General features: G+C 41.4%; 1 protein-coding gene across 1 annotated transcript in view; it reads right to left on the bottom strand.

The window, feature by feature from the left end:
• Positions 1-16,008, bottom strand: part of LOC124795725 (homeobox protein Nkx-6.2-like) — a 230,032-nt gene extending 214,024 nt beyond the window's left edge. Inside the window, exon 1 of the mRNA XM_047259807.1 lies at positions 15,291-16,008. Coding sequence (XP_047115763.1) covers positions 15,291-16,008 — 718 coding nt within the window. The remainder of the gene's footprint in view (positions 1-15,290) is intronic.
• Positions 16,009-16,551: the final 543 nt, after the last annotated feature.

Here is a 16,551-nt window from a genome sequence, read left to right as displayed (position 1 = left end):
TGAAAGAATATGGAGGAAGAGGAATAAAAGTCATGAGGAAGAGATAACAATGCTAAGATTCACAAGATGACACGGTCTTTCTTGGCGGGTACAAGGAAAATTCAGAAGACCTGGTGAAAGAAATGGGCAGTGAGATAGGGTACAATATCGATTAACGCCTAAGCCTAACACAGAAAAGACGGAGGTGATGAATGGTAGGAAGCAGAATAACGATTGCAGTGGAATAAATGAATTAACTATCGTATTTAGGAACAGAGGGACTTGCGCTGCAGGCCAACTAAGTACCTTATTTAAGCCGTTGTTTTAACTTTACGCTTTGTCCAGTACTTCTCATCTATTCAATTAATTGTTTTCTTTCTTCTGCTGTCTACTTTCCTATCAGTTGCTCTGTTTCATCTTGGAAATTTTCCACTTCTTTAATTTTTTCTTTGCTTTATTCTGCCTTCAATTTCTCATTTATTTATACCCATTTCGCTCAGATATTATGTACTTTTCTAACCCAGTTGGGCTCTCGTTAATCTTTTAAAACTGTTGTACAGCACTCCGATTCCCTAATTACTTATGTAGTTTCTACACCTTGTATACTTCTGTGTTACTTCTGAGTTAAATTGTGCCTACTGCTTTTTGTTTCGTAATATATCTCCCGAACAATTTTGTTTCCCTTCTTCTTCATTTCTTCATTTTGTTTCATGGACAGTAAAACTTGTGTTTCTGATGCGTATGTACATTGTTGTTTAGTTACTATATTTTAACAATATTCTTTCTCTAAGAGTTTCTTTCGCCTCCTCCATATGCTGGATGGTTTCTCCTGGATTCTTAAAGCTGTCTGTTCATCTGAATTTTTCAAGCTTTAGCTTAATTTTAACTAAGCAGCTTTGTTGTTCTCACTAGTTCTGTATTCTCGAATAAGTCACATACTGCTGATCTCTCTGCTGTAGTCCTGTTTTTTTGTGCTATTTTTTCACTGTCTGGACCCTGCAAATGGTAAGTAATCATTTTCTACACCATACCTTCTCAAAACCAGTTTGTGTACGACTTTTAATGATTGATTTTGCCATTTTCTTCCTCCTGTCTCTGGTCAAGTTTCAAATCACAAGTTGAAAAACGTAGGGGATAGTTTACTTCCTTGTCTAACAAATACATCTGCCCAATATGTTTAATTTTTATGTCAGGAACATGTCCACAGTGAGCTTAATTAGAAGTTCACATAATCTTAAGAAGATCTAATAGCGATTATTGTCGTTTTAGAGCGGAATTGAATCGAAACGTTTTGTATTTAAGATTTTCTTTTTGAATGCTACTTCAACAATGTGGACAAAAACCTATTTTAAGCAGTAATCCAATAGTTTTCCATCTTAGTCGTGGTTATGAGGGACTGTTATTCATTTTGAACTCCAGTGATCGCGAATCTGTAAAACGATTTTATATAATTTATTCACATGTTTTAAGAACGCACCATTTGAATAAGGAAAACTATTTAACACAAAACTATTGCAGTGTTTAGCTGTCAGTTTCTTCTTATCCGAGTCTTATTCGTGATATTTTTATCACTATTTGCTTCAAGGCAGCGTTATTCCGTTTTCCTTCTTTTTTAGCATATTTCAGATCAAGCCGTCAGTGCATTTGATTTATGCCCCGTTCCTCGAATTTCTCTTATTCATAACTATGAAGGTGATATGTAAAGATGCCCTTAAAGGAACATAATGTTGAGATGTTACGAGGGCTGTAAGTCTAGTGCAATGAAAGTCTTATTTACTGACAATAAATGTAACGCACCTGGTTAATAATTCTATTTCCTTCGTTTAGCGAACCTGTTCTGAATTTTGGCATCAAGACAAACGGTTGCAGGGACCGCTGGTATCCTACCTTGGGCTCAGATGGGTTAAAACCGCTAAAAAAGTAACGAAAGCCGATCACGATGAAGAAAAACCAACCAGTATTGCAATGAAAATGTGCGAATTTTATGAGAGATCATATGCGAATTTATGTAAGTTTCATTGTCGAGAAATCACGGATAAAACATTTAGATACTGCAGATACTGATAAATATGTAATTGCTACGTAAGTACGCTAGAGTTCTTTCAACATTCAGGTTGCTTTTAAGACACTGAAAACGCAGTACTTGCATTTGCAGTGTTCTCTTCTACCGATTAATTTTGAAGTCGAGTAATTGGATTTTCACTTGTTGCAACCATTTTCGAAAAACTCCCAGCAAAAAGTCTAAAGATCCGCATGTACGTCTATAGTGTCATGGATGTGAAGGCATACAGAATGCGTACATGTGACAGAATACCGTACGACAGATACCGACGTGTTAGGCAGAATATTCATTCCACAAATGCATAAAAATTCATATTTTGAGATGAGGTGGTATACCACGGTGATCATGGAGAAAAATCCTAAATGAATGAGTAACGTAGGAAACGGAGAATTTTTATTTGTATGAATGGATCCTCATTTGCTCCCGAAAAAATACAAGCATGGAATAATATCAAACGGCGACGCAAACAGAAATACCGCGAAACTGACGTTTTATACTTAAAGAATGGCTCGTGTTAAGCAGGAGCTTACAGCCCTATCTGGCATTTGCAAATTCCGCGTCCATTCTGACACGCTGTGGAAGTCTAATTGAAGGAAATTAATTTCAATAATCTAACGATTTGTTTTATATGATACCCAGTATTAAACGATTAAAGCGATTGTGTCCAGCTTAATTACAGTTTCATTAGTTTATTATTGTGAATAATTTCCTCTGAATAGCTGCAGAAGTTTTTTACCTGACTCTGTAGAACAATGTACATGTCATCGCTGAACATAGCGAAAGACGGATTACAACTATGCTTGTGCAATGATCACGATCTGAGTTTTATTTTGGCTGTTAAGTACATATATTCACGTAACTAATGTTGACGCACTGAATATTTCATAACTGGTTAAAAAAAACCATGCGTGATAATACCAAAAGGGGCAAATATTTTGTTGTATGGTTAATGCTCTTAACACTTTTTATGCGTCAGGATATTATATGTGTCTGATATCATATATTTCTTGTAATGCATTGAATACCGGCATTTTTGGATTTCATGACCAGCGCTCCTATTGTACAATGTGTCTTCGCTGGGGATAAACTTAGGAGGCCTTTTAACACTTATAATAATTTCGGAACTCGTAGGGCATTAGGCAGAAAGTTAAATGATGTGGTGGGGGGGGGGGGGGGGAGAGAGCACTATATGTCGACTTTTAACGAGAGAAAAATAGGCAGATATATACGTAAGTAGGCCTATTGGTGGCGGAATCGTGAGCCACGATGTACAGGTAAGTACAACGTAATGTTTAGAACACTATTGAAGAACCAGTCAAGGGAAGAGCGTGATAACTTTGCTCGGTGGAGTGTGTTTTAATGACAGAGGGCATATGATCGACAGCAAGAGTATTACAGCCACGACGTGGGTGAGGACAGAGCCAGAGAATGGTGCTCTTGGGAGAACCATAAGGAAGCTAGGGAAGAAGGAAGATTAGGATTTAACATCTCGTCGACTACGAGGTCATTAAAGAAGGAGCACAGGCTCGGAACGTTTCAAGGATGAGGAAGGAAATCGGCCATAGCCTTTCAAAGGACCGATCCCAGCATTTTCCTGGAGCTATTTATAATGATGAAATAACTAAATCTCGATGGCCGGACGGGGATTTGAACCATCGTTCTCCCGAATGTGCGTCCACTGCGCCATCTGTCTGGGAGCTGACATTTAGTCGCTGGTAAAGTATGAAAATGATATGGTAGCACAGTCATGTTGGCTGGACTGTGATTTGAACACAAAACTATTGTTGCGAATTCGCTTATTCGACATGACAACGATATACTGTGTTTTATGGTTAAAAATGCGCTTAATTCATGTCGTAGTCTTCTTTTTGGTCACTGAACATTGCCCCATAATTTCGGAGCAGATTACACTCGCGGAGCGTTCTTCGAATACATCTCCAAAACAACGATCCACCCTTGCGGTAAAATCATCATTGGATTCAAAACAGTTTCCAACCATTTTCTTTTTCGATTTGGGTGCAGATGGACATCGAAGGACAAAGAATCTGAAAATACGGTGGATATTTCAATGCTACAAACACTAAATACAACAGTTTCCTGTTTGACATTGTCACTTTATAAATAGATGTACTGCTTTGATGAGAGATGTTCTTTCTTTTACTCGTCTGGGGGCTTCTGAAGCACTTTTATTTTAGCAGTCAATCCAGAAGACTTTGCAGTATTTGCCCAGTTTACTCTTTGCATAGAAATCAATAAGAACAATCCGATCAACATTTCGGAATACTCTGGCCACAATAATTATGGTAGACGTAATAGACCTCAGTTTGGAGCGGGGATTTTGTCTGACAACCTGTGCTTTGGTCAATTTTTCTTTTGTTGTTATTGTCATATCTAGAGTGAAGTAATGGGCCTACGTCTCATTCATAACACAAAACAGCGCGCAAATTCAATTCGATCCTTTTTACCATGGTCCAAATTTAGCGGCGAATTACAATTTCGTAGTTGCGTTTGGTTCCCATTAAACAAATCTGCCAGCATATTTTCTCTTATTTACGTCTTCGTACTCTTCCTTCTGAAGTGGCTATGACGTCAGCTGTTCCACTCACCGTTCATCGTCGATCATACAATATTCGTACTTGTCTCCAGACCCGGCCGTGGTGGCCGAGCGGTTCTAGGCGCTTCAGTCTGGAACCGCGCGACTGCTACGGTCGCAGGTTCGAATCCTGCCTCGGGCATGGATGTGTGTGATGTCCTTAGGTTAGTTAGGTTTAAGTAGTTCTAAGTTCAGGGGACTGATGACCTCAGAAGTTAAGTCTCATAGTGCTCAGAGCCATTTGAACCATTTGTCTTCAGATTTGGAATATCCATAATATAGTCATCTTGAGGACAAATAAGACCATTTTAGATTTAGCCTAAATTTTATCAGCCTACTGTTGAAAATGGTGGAGCAAACACCTTAATTAATTCACTATCTTAGGGAGTAATTCTGTTGGAAATTAATAAAAAACAACGAATTTCGTTGCGGCATGGTACTCTCCGATTTGTCGAACCAAGCGAAAAAGAAATTATAGTATTTGGAAAACGATTCCACAGAGTAAATTGTCATTTAAGTTACTTTGTTGCCCAATACCGTGTGTCAACTTACGACAACTTATTCTCGTAAAGGAACTGTTCAGGCATTAGTCTGAAATTATGGTAGGGGAAGCAGAGAATACCTAGTTCTCACGTAGAGATTAGAATGCTAAGCTGCTGAAAACTCTCTGCCCCTCGCTCGCTCCAGTAACAGAAGTGTTAAGCCCTATCGGTGTCAATCCCTGACTGGGAGAAAGACGTGCAGTGCTGCAGTTGTGCACGCGGCTTTTATTGTGTTCAGTTCTGGAGTATCAACGCGCGGCGCCGACGTATCGGGGCTATTTGCAACCAGTAGTCACGGCGAGGCCATTCGGCGGTGCTTAGGCTGAGCGCTATTTGTCGGACAGGCTAATTTGCACGACGGAACACGGGGGGCGACGCGGGCGTCGAACGAGTGTCGTACGGGCAGCGGACAGCGCCGCCCCCGCCCCCGCCCCCGCCCACACACGGCAACCCCCTTCCCTTCCTGCCTCTGTCCCCACCAGCACGCCACTCCCACCCACTCCACGTGCTCGCGAGCTCGCTTGCCTGAGCACAGAACAAAAGCGGAAAAGTTGAACCACGACGACCTTCTTTAGTGTGTACATGGCGTGACAAGAAGACCGATTCAGTTCATCAGATGAAGACGATGTGTAATGCCCGGTGACTAATACACACTGTATTAAAAAATAATTTTTATTAATCTGAACACGGCTCATCAATGAACTGAAATTAGTAATCAATAAAGTGATTATAGCCATCTTGACCTAGGACTTTTATCCACACATTTTAACATAACAGATCGCCTGCCTTCCGACTTGACAATGTAAAGTAACAGCACAATTATTGTTTCATTCCATTAATCTGTGGTTCGTAAACAATCGACGTATTCTAATAAAGCATCTTTGCCCAACACAGAGATCATGGATGTGGCCAGAATGTTGCTATCTATAAGAAATACAGTATAGCCGTTTAGGAGGATAATGGAATGTAGTCGAATTAAGTCGGGTGATGCTGAGGGAATTAGATTAGGAAATGAGACACTTAAAGTAGTAAAGGAGTTTTGCTATTTGGGAAGCAAAATAACTGATGATGTGTGTCAGGAAGTCGTTTCTGAAAGTATTTGTATGGAGTGTAGCCATGTATGGAAGTGAAACATGGACGATAAATAGTTTGGACAAGAAGAGAATATAAGCTTTCGAAATGTGGTGCTACAGAAGAATGATGAAGATTGGATGGGTAGATCACATAACTAATGAGGAGGTATTGAATAGATTTGGGGACGAGAGGAGTTTGTGGCACAACTTGACAAGAAGAGGGGACCGGTTGGTAGGACATGTTCTGAGGCATCAAGGGATCACAAATTTAGCGTTGGAGGGCAACGTGGAGGGTAAAAATCGTAGAGGGAGACCAAGAGATGAATACACTAGGCAGATTCAGAAGGATGTAGGTTGCAGTAAGTACTGCACAGTACTTGCACAGGATAGAGTAGCATGGAGAGCTGCATCAAACCAGTCTCAGGACTGAAGACAACAACAACAACAACATAGCCGTTTAGAAGGCGTGCTTTGAAGTTTACTTTATCTGTAGTGATCCTGTAAACGATCGGTTACCAAATGTTTCGAGAGAAATGGATAAAACTGGGCGACAATCTGAAATGAAGTACTTGTATCAGTGACGTTTAATACTGACAAGTGTAAAATAGGAGTCATACTGAACATTAAACAATTCATCCTCTTCGTTTACAACGGATAAGAAAATGGCTATCCAATTTAAGCCTCATTAGACACAACCATTTCAGACGTTCATTCTTGGTTGCTACAAAGAGTCATTATGGGGCACTCAGCAATATTTGATAGAATTTTACTACTGCCTGGCGGGAGAAAGCATCCATGATTTCCAATGTGGATCGCTCTTTGCTCGTGTTAATCTAAGCTCGTTCGCCGTCCATCGATACGTTTATTCAGTGTGATAATCTCTTTGTGAAAAGTTAATTATAAGCGTCCGTATATCGGTGTGCGTAGCAATGAATGAGAAGTTTCCCGGCGTCTTTTACATTGCCCCACATTTTACCTCTTTTCTAAGTCGGAAAGTAATCAGGCTTGATGACAATTTGCTTCAAATCGAAAATCTGTGGAACTTCCAGACACCTCTTTAGAGAGAATAGTTGATTCTCATGAAACTAATGAGGAAATGCTTGGATAATATCATTTTTTTCATAGTTTGTCAAACACCATTTTGTTGCTCCGAGTAGTAAAGTGAAACATACTTCGTGTACTCCTATGTCCCTACCTAAATGTATAGAGTGTGCAGACAACTGACGGGACGAATGTTATTCAGACAACATACGGAGACGCTGCCTGAAGTATTGTTTAACCGATGCAGTGATGATACAAGCAATTGATGGAATTTTCCTGCGAAAATTAAGTGAAGTAAAAATGTGGACAATCTCAGTGTGGTGTTGAGAGTGATAAGCAGAAACTGTAGCAAATTCGGCCGGAAGTAGTAGCCTACACTCAGTATGCGACAAGAATGTTAAAAAGAAAGACGGGATGGTTTCAAAACAATACTTTATGTCCACAGTACCACAAGCGGCCTACAAATAAACGATTGTCGAATAAGAGACATGTGTATTTTTATGAATGTGTCAGACATAAAGATTTTCCAAAAATTGCGATCTGTCCTGTCTATACGTCAACGTTTGTAAACTGGAAGTGTTTCAAATTCGGTTTATTTCCTTTCCAGTCTGTCTTTGTAGCCTGCCTTCCCCTGCTATGCCTAGCTGAGATTTCTATTAACATGAAACTTCTGCTCCATTCGCTACTGTTCATTTTCATGTGCAAAGAAGCTTCTTACACTTTATCTTACTTACCAGCTTATCGCATGCTGATCCACATTCAAAGTAGTTGTTAAACGCTATGGTTTTAGGATGTTTTGTTTCTAATACGTGGCTACATTTTAAGCTGAGCAGTTTTATTGCACCGTTATTCCCTTGACGGTCTTCAGCATTGATAGCCTCTGTCTAGGGCACCCCCCCTCAGCCGTTAAAAATTATTGTTAGTGGAAACGGGGCGAAAAATTTATTTTACTTGATTGCCAATGGATAATTTGACATATGTGCAGCGGGTAGCACAAAATAATTGTACTTCTGAATGACCATACGAGTAATAGGTTTTCTTCAGTTTCAAACGACATTCATTTCAAAGCTGTCGCATGCTGTTTTCTGCAGGAATATTTTGATTGCTAATTAATTCTCTATATATGCCGTGGAACATGATGAATACTCCACAGTAGTAATTAAGAAATTGCCACGAAAATTTGTTATAATATGATAATTGGTACACAGGTTTGATATATAATGAAATAAATTTGTTACTTAGTACAGAAAAACGTACTCAAGATGATAAATTTCTAGATGCACGTATTACAGGAAGGAGGATGAGAATATTTCGTCGTAATAATGTGTCTATAGTGTAGAGGTGCTGCACATTATTAACTTGATCAGGTACGCTACAATGGTTTGGAGGGTCCTAACACCCCGCAGATATCTACAGTGGCCTGTAGGTTCTTCATCAGAAGTCCACGTCAGCCATACCCTTACAAAACTGAACAATGGTCGTTGCATGTAGGTGGATAGGCAGCGAACGACTGAAAGTGCTTATGACTCCTCCACAACCCCTCTTGTCCGCGCCGTCAGTAATTAATAGAGATGTCCGAATTCGATTTTTAGCTCGTCTCCTCTGCTAGTCAATACATTTTCAAAGAACGTAAGAGACCTAATCGAGGCAGGGTAGGCTCGAGAAGAAAGTGGACGCATCGGACACATTTATTTCCGTTGAGGGCAAATAGCACATACCGACTCATGGGAGGATTTCGCCACGTTATAGCCCATATGAGCGACCATAGGATACAATGTTGAAACATATTTCGAAGTAGTAGATCTTAAAAACAGGATTAAGATTGCATTTGTCTGTTGGTTAAGATAATGAGGAATCCGAAAAGGACGTGCTCTATATGATCTTCTTAGAATTTCATGTCACCATGTGCAGAAAGACGTAAGTCGCACGCTTTTGGGGAGAGAGCTACTGATAATCTATCGATACTAGCTCCATCTCAAAAACGGCGTCAACATAATTTTATTGTATGCAGAAATTCTTTCCACGTAAGCCTCACAGAATGATCGTGCGTCGAGAAACGATGTTTCTGTTTTGTAGACGGGAACTGAATACACAACCATGATGGATAATATCTATCAAAAATAATGGGTACAGTTAAATACCATACAAAAAACAGCAGTAGGTGATTAGGTTAACAAACCCAAATCCATCAAATATTCATGGCGGAATGGTGATGCGTGTGCCCATTGTTACTGATCGACTATTTTAAGCGACAAACATGTCTTCCCAAATAGCTCAGTAACCAAGCACGTATAAGATACATCTACCTCTAAATTGGTACAGCAAAAAATATCATTCACATTGTGAAATATGTATACTTTTTGCACTGCTACGAAGGTCAATATAAAATGAGGGACATACGGTTATCGCAGTAGGATGAAAAATCGTTAGCCTATTTGAAGTTACGGATTTAATTAGGAGTGATGAGTACAATAGAATCAAGAAAGATGAACATAAATTTTAGTTTGTTTCAAACCTGAAATAATAAGCAGGACACAGTTGCATCGTAGCAGTTTCGGATGGATTTTGCAGCACTTAAAAATGACAGAGGTATTCGGCGGCTGTGAAAGGGAGTTGTTTCCTTTGTCACCTATTTTCTCCGAGAATTTTTAGGCAAGAGAAGCAGGGATATCCTTATTGCGTTCAAGAAATTCATTTCAGTTTCCTGTATAGAATAGCTGAAGATTCATCCTCGCAGTTATACCATTTGGTCCTCTATAAACAAAGTTACGGCGTTTCTGTCCGCAGATTCACTGAAATAATTCATGATCTGAATTAATAGCCTAAACCTTTCCGACGCATAACATTTGATACATTCGCGCCGTGATTATATCAGTGAGTTGAACCCGCTGGCAAATAAAACTGAGACTGATTTAAGCCTAATAAGCTTGAACTTTCTTGACATACTGTGTGCGAACTAGTTGTAATACCACAATTACTCATTGCTTATCTACTGTTTTATTTTAAATTACTGATCTCACATTGTGCGCGGACGTGGTAAAACTATATTTTCCGTGTCCCAAATCTCATTCCACAGTAATCATTATTTTTTTCTTTTTCTGCAGCACCGTATTATTCGAAAACAAGATTCAACTGTTCGAAATTTTTTAAAAATAGAAACATATTTCCTTTTTAAATGATTATTATTTGTCGTTGAGGCAATATCTTTAGGTACAGTTCATTGTTCTCGATTTAATTTTTGATATATATAAAATGTAATTATACCGCACTTTGAGTACAAAGACGGCGTTATGAAGGATTTTACAGTTCTTTCAAATGAATAAGGTTTTAAGTACAGACTCAGAACTTATTTATCAGAAAATTCACTTAACCCAGCAACATTAACACTATTTGTACACGAACGTTTCACTTTTGGTTTGTAAACGGCATTGAAACTGGTTTTAAAAGCTTACAAAGCTTTTGAAGACTGCATTCCGTCCAAATATTGTCTCGTTTATTCTAGTTGTAATTGGAACAGTTTTAAGATATTTGGTACTTTTTACCTCACAGCGGAGTGTTTCAGTTCATTGTGGACTTGCATAGCACAACTTCAAAGTAGTAAAGAGCACCGGGGAATCGTCAATACAAATATGCAGTATTGATAGTCAAAGGAGATAATTGAGTCATATATAAACATTTTGATCCACAATACCAGATGCAATTGACAGAGACAGTGAGTAGCATTTATAATATATCAGACAGCGGACGTATATACCGCTCACCACTAAAGTGAAACGAATTCTGTACTGTAGAATAATTACCAGATGCAGTGCACGGTCTGCGACAGTAAGAGTACGACTTAGCGACATCAGGGGACTACAGTGTCTTCTGAAACTTCCGGACCGTTCAGGGAGCCGTTTCAGTTTGAGGAATATCAGTTGCTGTAGAATTAATCGTATCGTAACAAATAAATAAGTGATATATTTATGAAAGCCCATATATGCAATGTCCGTGTATACTTGGCTTTATTTTTGCAGCAACTTAAGGTAGAAGTAACTAATCACACTAAAACACCAAAGAATTATCTACTAGAAAGTTTCCAAAATTAACCCACTGCGCTTGCGAACGACAGTACCTCATTCACGTGTGCATCTAAAATAATTTTCAAACTCATTATGTATGTTAATCTTAAATCAAGCCCTTCTTAAAGCCCGGAATGTAGTGTATATTTATTAGACGATCAGAAATTCACGAGAAATGTATAGCTTCAAAAATAACATACATTTAGAACATGAGTGAGAACCGAAATATCAATAACAGTTAACAAACGAAGTTGAAGCAATTATTTTTCCGAGATACTTTCGTTCTCCATCAAATTGCACATTTTGGTACAAACGAAACATAACCACGCGTCATCAAGCAGAAATTACAACAGGACACACACACACACACACACACACACATACATACATACACACACACACACAGATAACTGCAAAAACTAGACTGAAGCTCTGAGTGGTATTTCATTCTGTTACTAATATCTTATCTTGTCTTTAGAATCACCTGTTGGTAGGAACGAGCAGACCTTCCAAAGAGTGCCTTATAAGAGTTGTAATACAATTCTGTTTAATAAAAACGAAATTTTGCAGGAAAAAGGAGTATGTTCCAAAGCAAACAACGACAAATCAGACTACACAGTCTATAATTGCCCTACTTGATAGGTAAAGTGCCTTGAATGTCATTGAAAATGACAAGAAAGTGCACCTTAGTACGAAAGCAGTTCTAAAAGAAATATTTCATTCAAACTTCAGTTTCGTAGCAGAAATTAAAGTTCAGAAAGTAGATGGGTAACTTGTAACTACGCACTCCTACACGACTCTCTGAGAAGCAGGTGGCTGCAGTAACACTGATCAAACGGATAGGCAGTAGGAAATTGTCTTAGAAATCGCCACTTATTTTTTTCCTGTCTATGACCAGTAAAGATGGAGTGGTTTTGTGTAATAATCATTGCTGTCTATTAACGCAATTTTCACAATATTTAAGGTTTTTGAGATCCTATTCGATTCTCCTCTTGTTTACCTCCTTGTTCAAGCCTTGGATAGACAAGTGATTGAGTGAGTTACGTGCTGGGTTACCTAGTAGCAGAGTGAAAAAAAATCAAACAAACAAAACAGAACAGAACAGTTCATTACGTACTGTTGAATCATTTTACGTAGTCCCTCAAAAAGGATAACGCATATAAAATAGGCCTAGTACAGTTTCATTGACGCTTTTGTTATTTTTAATAACACCGTAACATCTGCAAATAAAACTCAGAAAATCTAATAAAGAGTATCCTCGGTCAGCGTAGCGTTACCGTAATTCTGTTTCCTGCGTATTCAGTAGTCACATCAGGAACTGAAAATGGTGATAAATTTTAAATTAATAAGCATTACCCTTCTTTAATTCGTATGATGTTTAGCGTCCTGTTCATCCCATTGCAACCAAGGGAAAAGTGACATTTACGCAGCGCATTAGTAAAGACAACGATGTTCACTGTACTCCACATTAAACTGTGCTCCATTAATACTGACCGCTGATTCTATACACCACTTTGCGAGCTGCAAATTCTCTAGTGATTTCGTAGGCAATAAAATTATTTCTAGTTTTATTTTGAGGGGTTGTCTGAAAGACGATGCTAGTCAAATGACCCAGAAGGACATGTCAGTCAAGTAACTATTACAGGAGATATCTGAAAATTGCAAATTAAAAACTGGAATAGGCTATGAAATCAAAATAGTACCTCCATAAACGTGATATATTCTATTCTTAAACGATTTCGAAATACCTATGTTTTCCACCAAGTTAATGTCATTTCTTCCCACGATATTTCGACAATTTCCCGTTCACAATTGATTGTAGCCTCCTCCCTCGGCCATGGGTATGTGTGTTGTTATTAGCGCAAGTTAGTTTAAGTAGTGTGTAATTCTAGGGACCGATGACCTGAGCAGTTTGCTCCCTTAGGAATACACACACATTTTAAGCCGGCTGCAAACACGAAATTTGCAAATGATTAATTTCGGCGAGGAAGCCTGAAAGATTTTCTTCGTTTATTTATTTATTTATTTTTTTACGACACTAATCGTTAAACCATGTCAACATGCAGTAACCGTTTCGAGCACCCAATTGTCACTATTGGACAGTCTAAAACCACATGCTGGGCGTGTTGACGTAACTTTCCCATACCCAAGTATGGTACTTACACCTTGACAACGCAAAGGTAAAGTTATGCCACTGCTTGCGTTTGGAACCGGTTACTGCACTTTAAAATGCTTTTGCGATTGTTGGCGCAAAAAAGAAGAAAAAAGACAAAAATACAGAGACAAGAAGATAAGCAGTCAAGAACAAAATCTGTATTGACAATATGCAATTTTTTTTTTTTTTTTTTTTGAAAGGCTAGGGGATCATGTCAAACTCTAAACTGGTCGTTGATTGTGGCACAGGCGTAATGTCGAGTGGTATGGAATCTGGTTGGACTATTGCAGTTGTAATTTTCTCTTCTTTGGGCAGAACAGTGAAAATCATATTTCCACAATTTCACAGGAGCGATATGTGTATTCCGCTGCCCGATGGATGCATTTATTAATGTAAACGCCCAATGTAAAGACTACCTTCCTGGTTAAAAATAATCAAAATGGACTTATACACTTCTCAAATGAAGTTCTCATTATTCCGTTTAAGAGTGTGACACTAATGCAGTTCTGCCTTTTTTAATTCAGTCCCTTAGAAATGCTTGGAGAAAGCACGTGTTGTAAAACCAGTTGTTTTGTTTGCTGTAAAATAATATTTGCTCATGCCGGTAAGGATTTTCCTTCATTTATTTTGTAAGCGACGCGTTACGGGAAAAATTTCCCTCTCACAAGTGCGATTGTCATGTATTACGATCTTTTTAGGCGTGTTGTTTGCGACTAGTGAGCTGTTACATTATTCTGGCTCTTTTACTGTAACATAAACACGTGCAATTTGGTAATTACTACGTCTCTACTGTAATATATAAATAGGCGGAATTGTTTAGGTATTACATTGAAGGCACTGAAGGGACCACGCATCTAAAACATCATGCCTAAAATCTCATAGCACTTGATTGAGAGAATTATTTCCCAAAACACATCGCACAGAAAATGTATAAAAGAAAATATTGACTCTCAGCAGCAAACGTTATTTTATAAATTTTTCTTCTGTCAGGTACCAAAGTAGTCCAAAATGTCTGATATGACATTTCAGCCGTAGATTCTAATTACTGTTTATATTCCAGTATTGGCTAATTTCTGCCGACATGACACTGTGACGTTGGTGGACATGCAGAAACTACTGCTACTTTCGAACTGTCTTCGCACGAATTTTACATACGGCTACTTGTCACAAGTCGTATGTCTGTCCAGTATATGTTGCTGGCTGGACAGCTTGGTGGGCCATCCTCATGCAACACAAGTACCGCATGAAAGAAGCATAACTGTTCAATACTGGAATATAAACAGCAATTACCGTCAACAGTGGAAATGTATATTTTTTGTCAACGTGGCGAATGCAGCGACGTTTCAATGAATCTGAAAGTGTTTGTGTCACGTATATATGTGTGGGACAGGAGCCATAAATTACGAAACAAAAAGTACTTGTAGTAGTACTCAAAATGCACTCGATAAAAATGTTATACTGACGAAGGTGTGAATGTATTAGGCCAGTTCAAGCTAGATGGAAATCCTAAACGCATTCTGCTCCCAATAAATCTATAGAAAAGTGGCTGCTTGTTGTTCTCTTTCAAGTAATTGAGTCTACAGCCTATGAGCTCGATCACCATTAATGTGGATGATCTGATGTGCGTGGAGCTATTTTATAAAAACAGGATCGTCGTTTTGTGGTATTTTAGGAATTATAGCCATTCGTCCGAAGAAGAGCGAATTAGGCTCTTAGTGGAGCGATAGGGGGCGCAGCGAGCGAGTGGAAACTATTAGAGACAGAGAGGCAGATGCGGTACTCACTGGCGGCGAGGCGCTCGCGCCAGGCGATGGGGTTGCTGACGAGGCCCTGCAGGCCGGGCCAGTAGATGGCGGAGCGCGACGTGAGCTCGGCCAGCGGGTGGTGGTGCTTGGCGGCGGCGGCGGCGGCCGCGGCCACGTGCGGCTGGTGCTGCTGCTGGTGGTGGTGCTGCTGCTGCTGCTGGTGGTGGAAGTAGGACGCCGCTGCCATGCCCGCCGCCGCCGCCATGCCCGCCGCCGCCGCGAAGGCCGCCGCGGACCGCGGCGCCGGCCCGCCGCCCACGCCCCCGGCGGTCACCGGCGCCGGCCGGCTCAGGATGTGGTCGATGCCGTGTGGGTTGCCTCCCGCGCCGCCCCCGCTGCTGCCGCCACCGCTGCCACTCGTCGTCGAGCCGTTGGGGCTGCCCTTGCCGCTGCCGGGGCTCGGGCTGGGGGCGGCGTACGTGGGCGCCGGCTGCTGTTGCTGCTGCTGTTGCTGGTGCTGCTGTTGGTGATGGTGGAAGAGCGCGGCGGACTTCATCTCGGCCATGGAGTGCAGCGCGGCCAGCGGCTGGTTGCCCAGCACGAAGCCGGCCTGCGCGCCGCCGCCCCCGCCGCCCCCGGGCCCGGGGCCGCCCGCGCCCACGGGCCGCTCCATATTGAGGTTGAGGAAGGAGAGTACGGAGGGCGAGGGTACGATGGGCCCGCCGCAGTGGGCGCCGCCGTTGCTGAAGTCGAGCATGCCGGCGCCGTGCTGGTGCAGGTGGTGGTCGAGCAGCGCCGCCGTCGGCGAGTGCGCCTGCGGGGGCGTCGGCGGCGGCGAGGGCGACAGCGACGAGCGCGACGTCCCCTGGGAGTCGTCGGTCGGCGGCTGCAGGTCCCGTGGAGAAGCCGTCGTGGTCGCTGCTCGCTGCTGCCTGCTGGCCGGACACAAACGCCGCTGCTGCCGCCCGCCTCGACCGACGAGCTGGGATTAAGCCGGCCCGCGCGCCCGCCCGCCGTCCGTGACGTCGCGCCCGGGGCAGGGCAGGGCCCGCCGCGCCATTGGCCGGGGCGTGTTTCCCGCCGGCCGCCGCCATTGGCCGCCCGCTCTCGCGGCCACGCCTCCTCGGCCTCCCTCCCCCTCTGCGGGTCGACCTACTCCGACGTGTAAAAAGCGCGCGGGCGATCTGCTCCGGAGGGGTCGCCCCGGTGTTGTTCGACGAGACAATTCGCAGCAGACAGAGGGGGCTTTAAATAATGGTCGGAAGAAAGTGGAAAGAGCGCCCGGCCTAAGAGGCGATAA

Source organism: Schistocerca piceifrons, chromosome 4 (genome assembly GCF_021461385.2).
Source record: "Schistocerca piceifrons isolate TAMUIC-IGC-003096 chromosome 4, iqSchPice1.1, whole genome shotgun sequence".
NCBI classification, from domain to species: domain Eukaryota; kingdom Metazoa; phylum Arthropoda; class Insecta; order Orthoptera; family Acrididae; genus Schistocerca; species Schistocerca piceifrons.
This window is presented reverse-complemented; position numbering and strand designations above follow the sequence as displayed.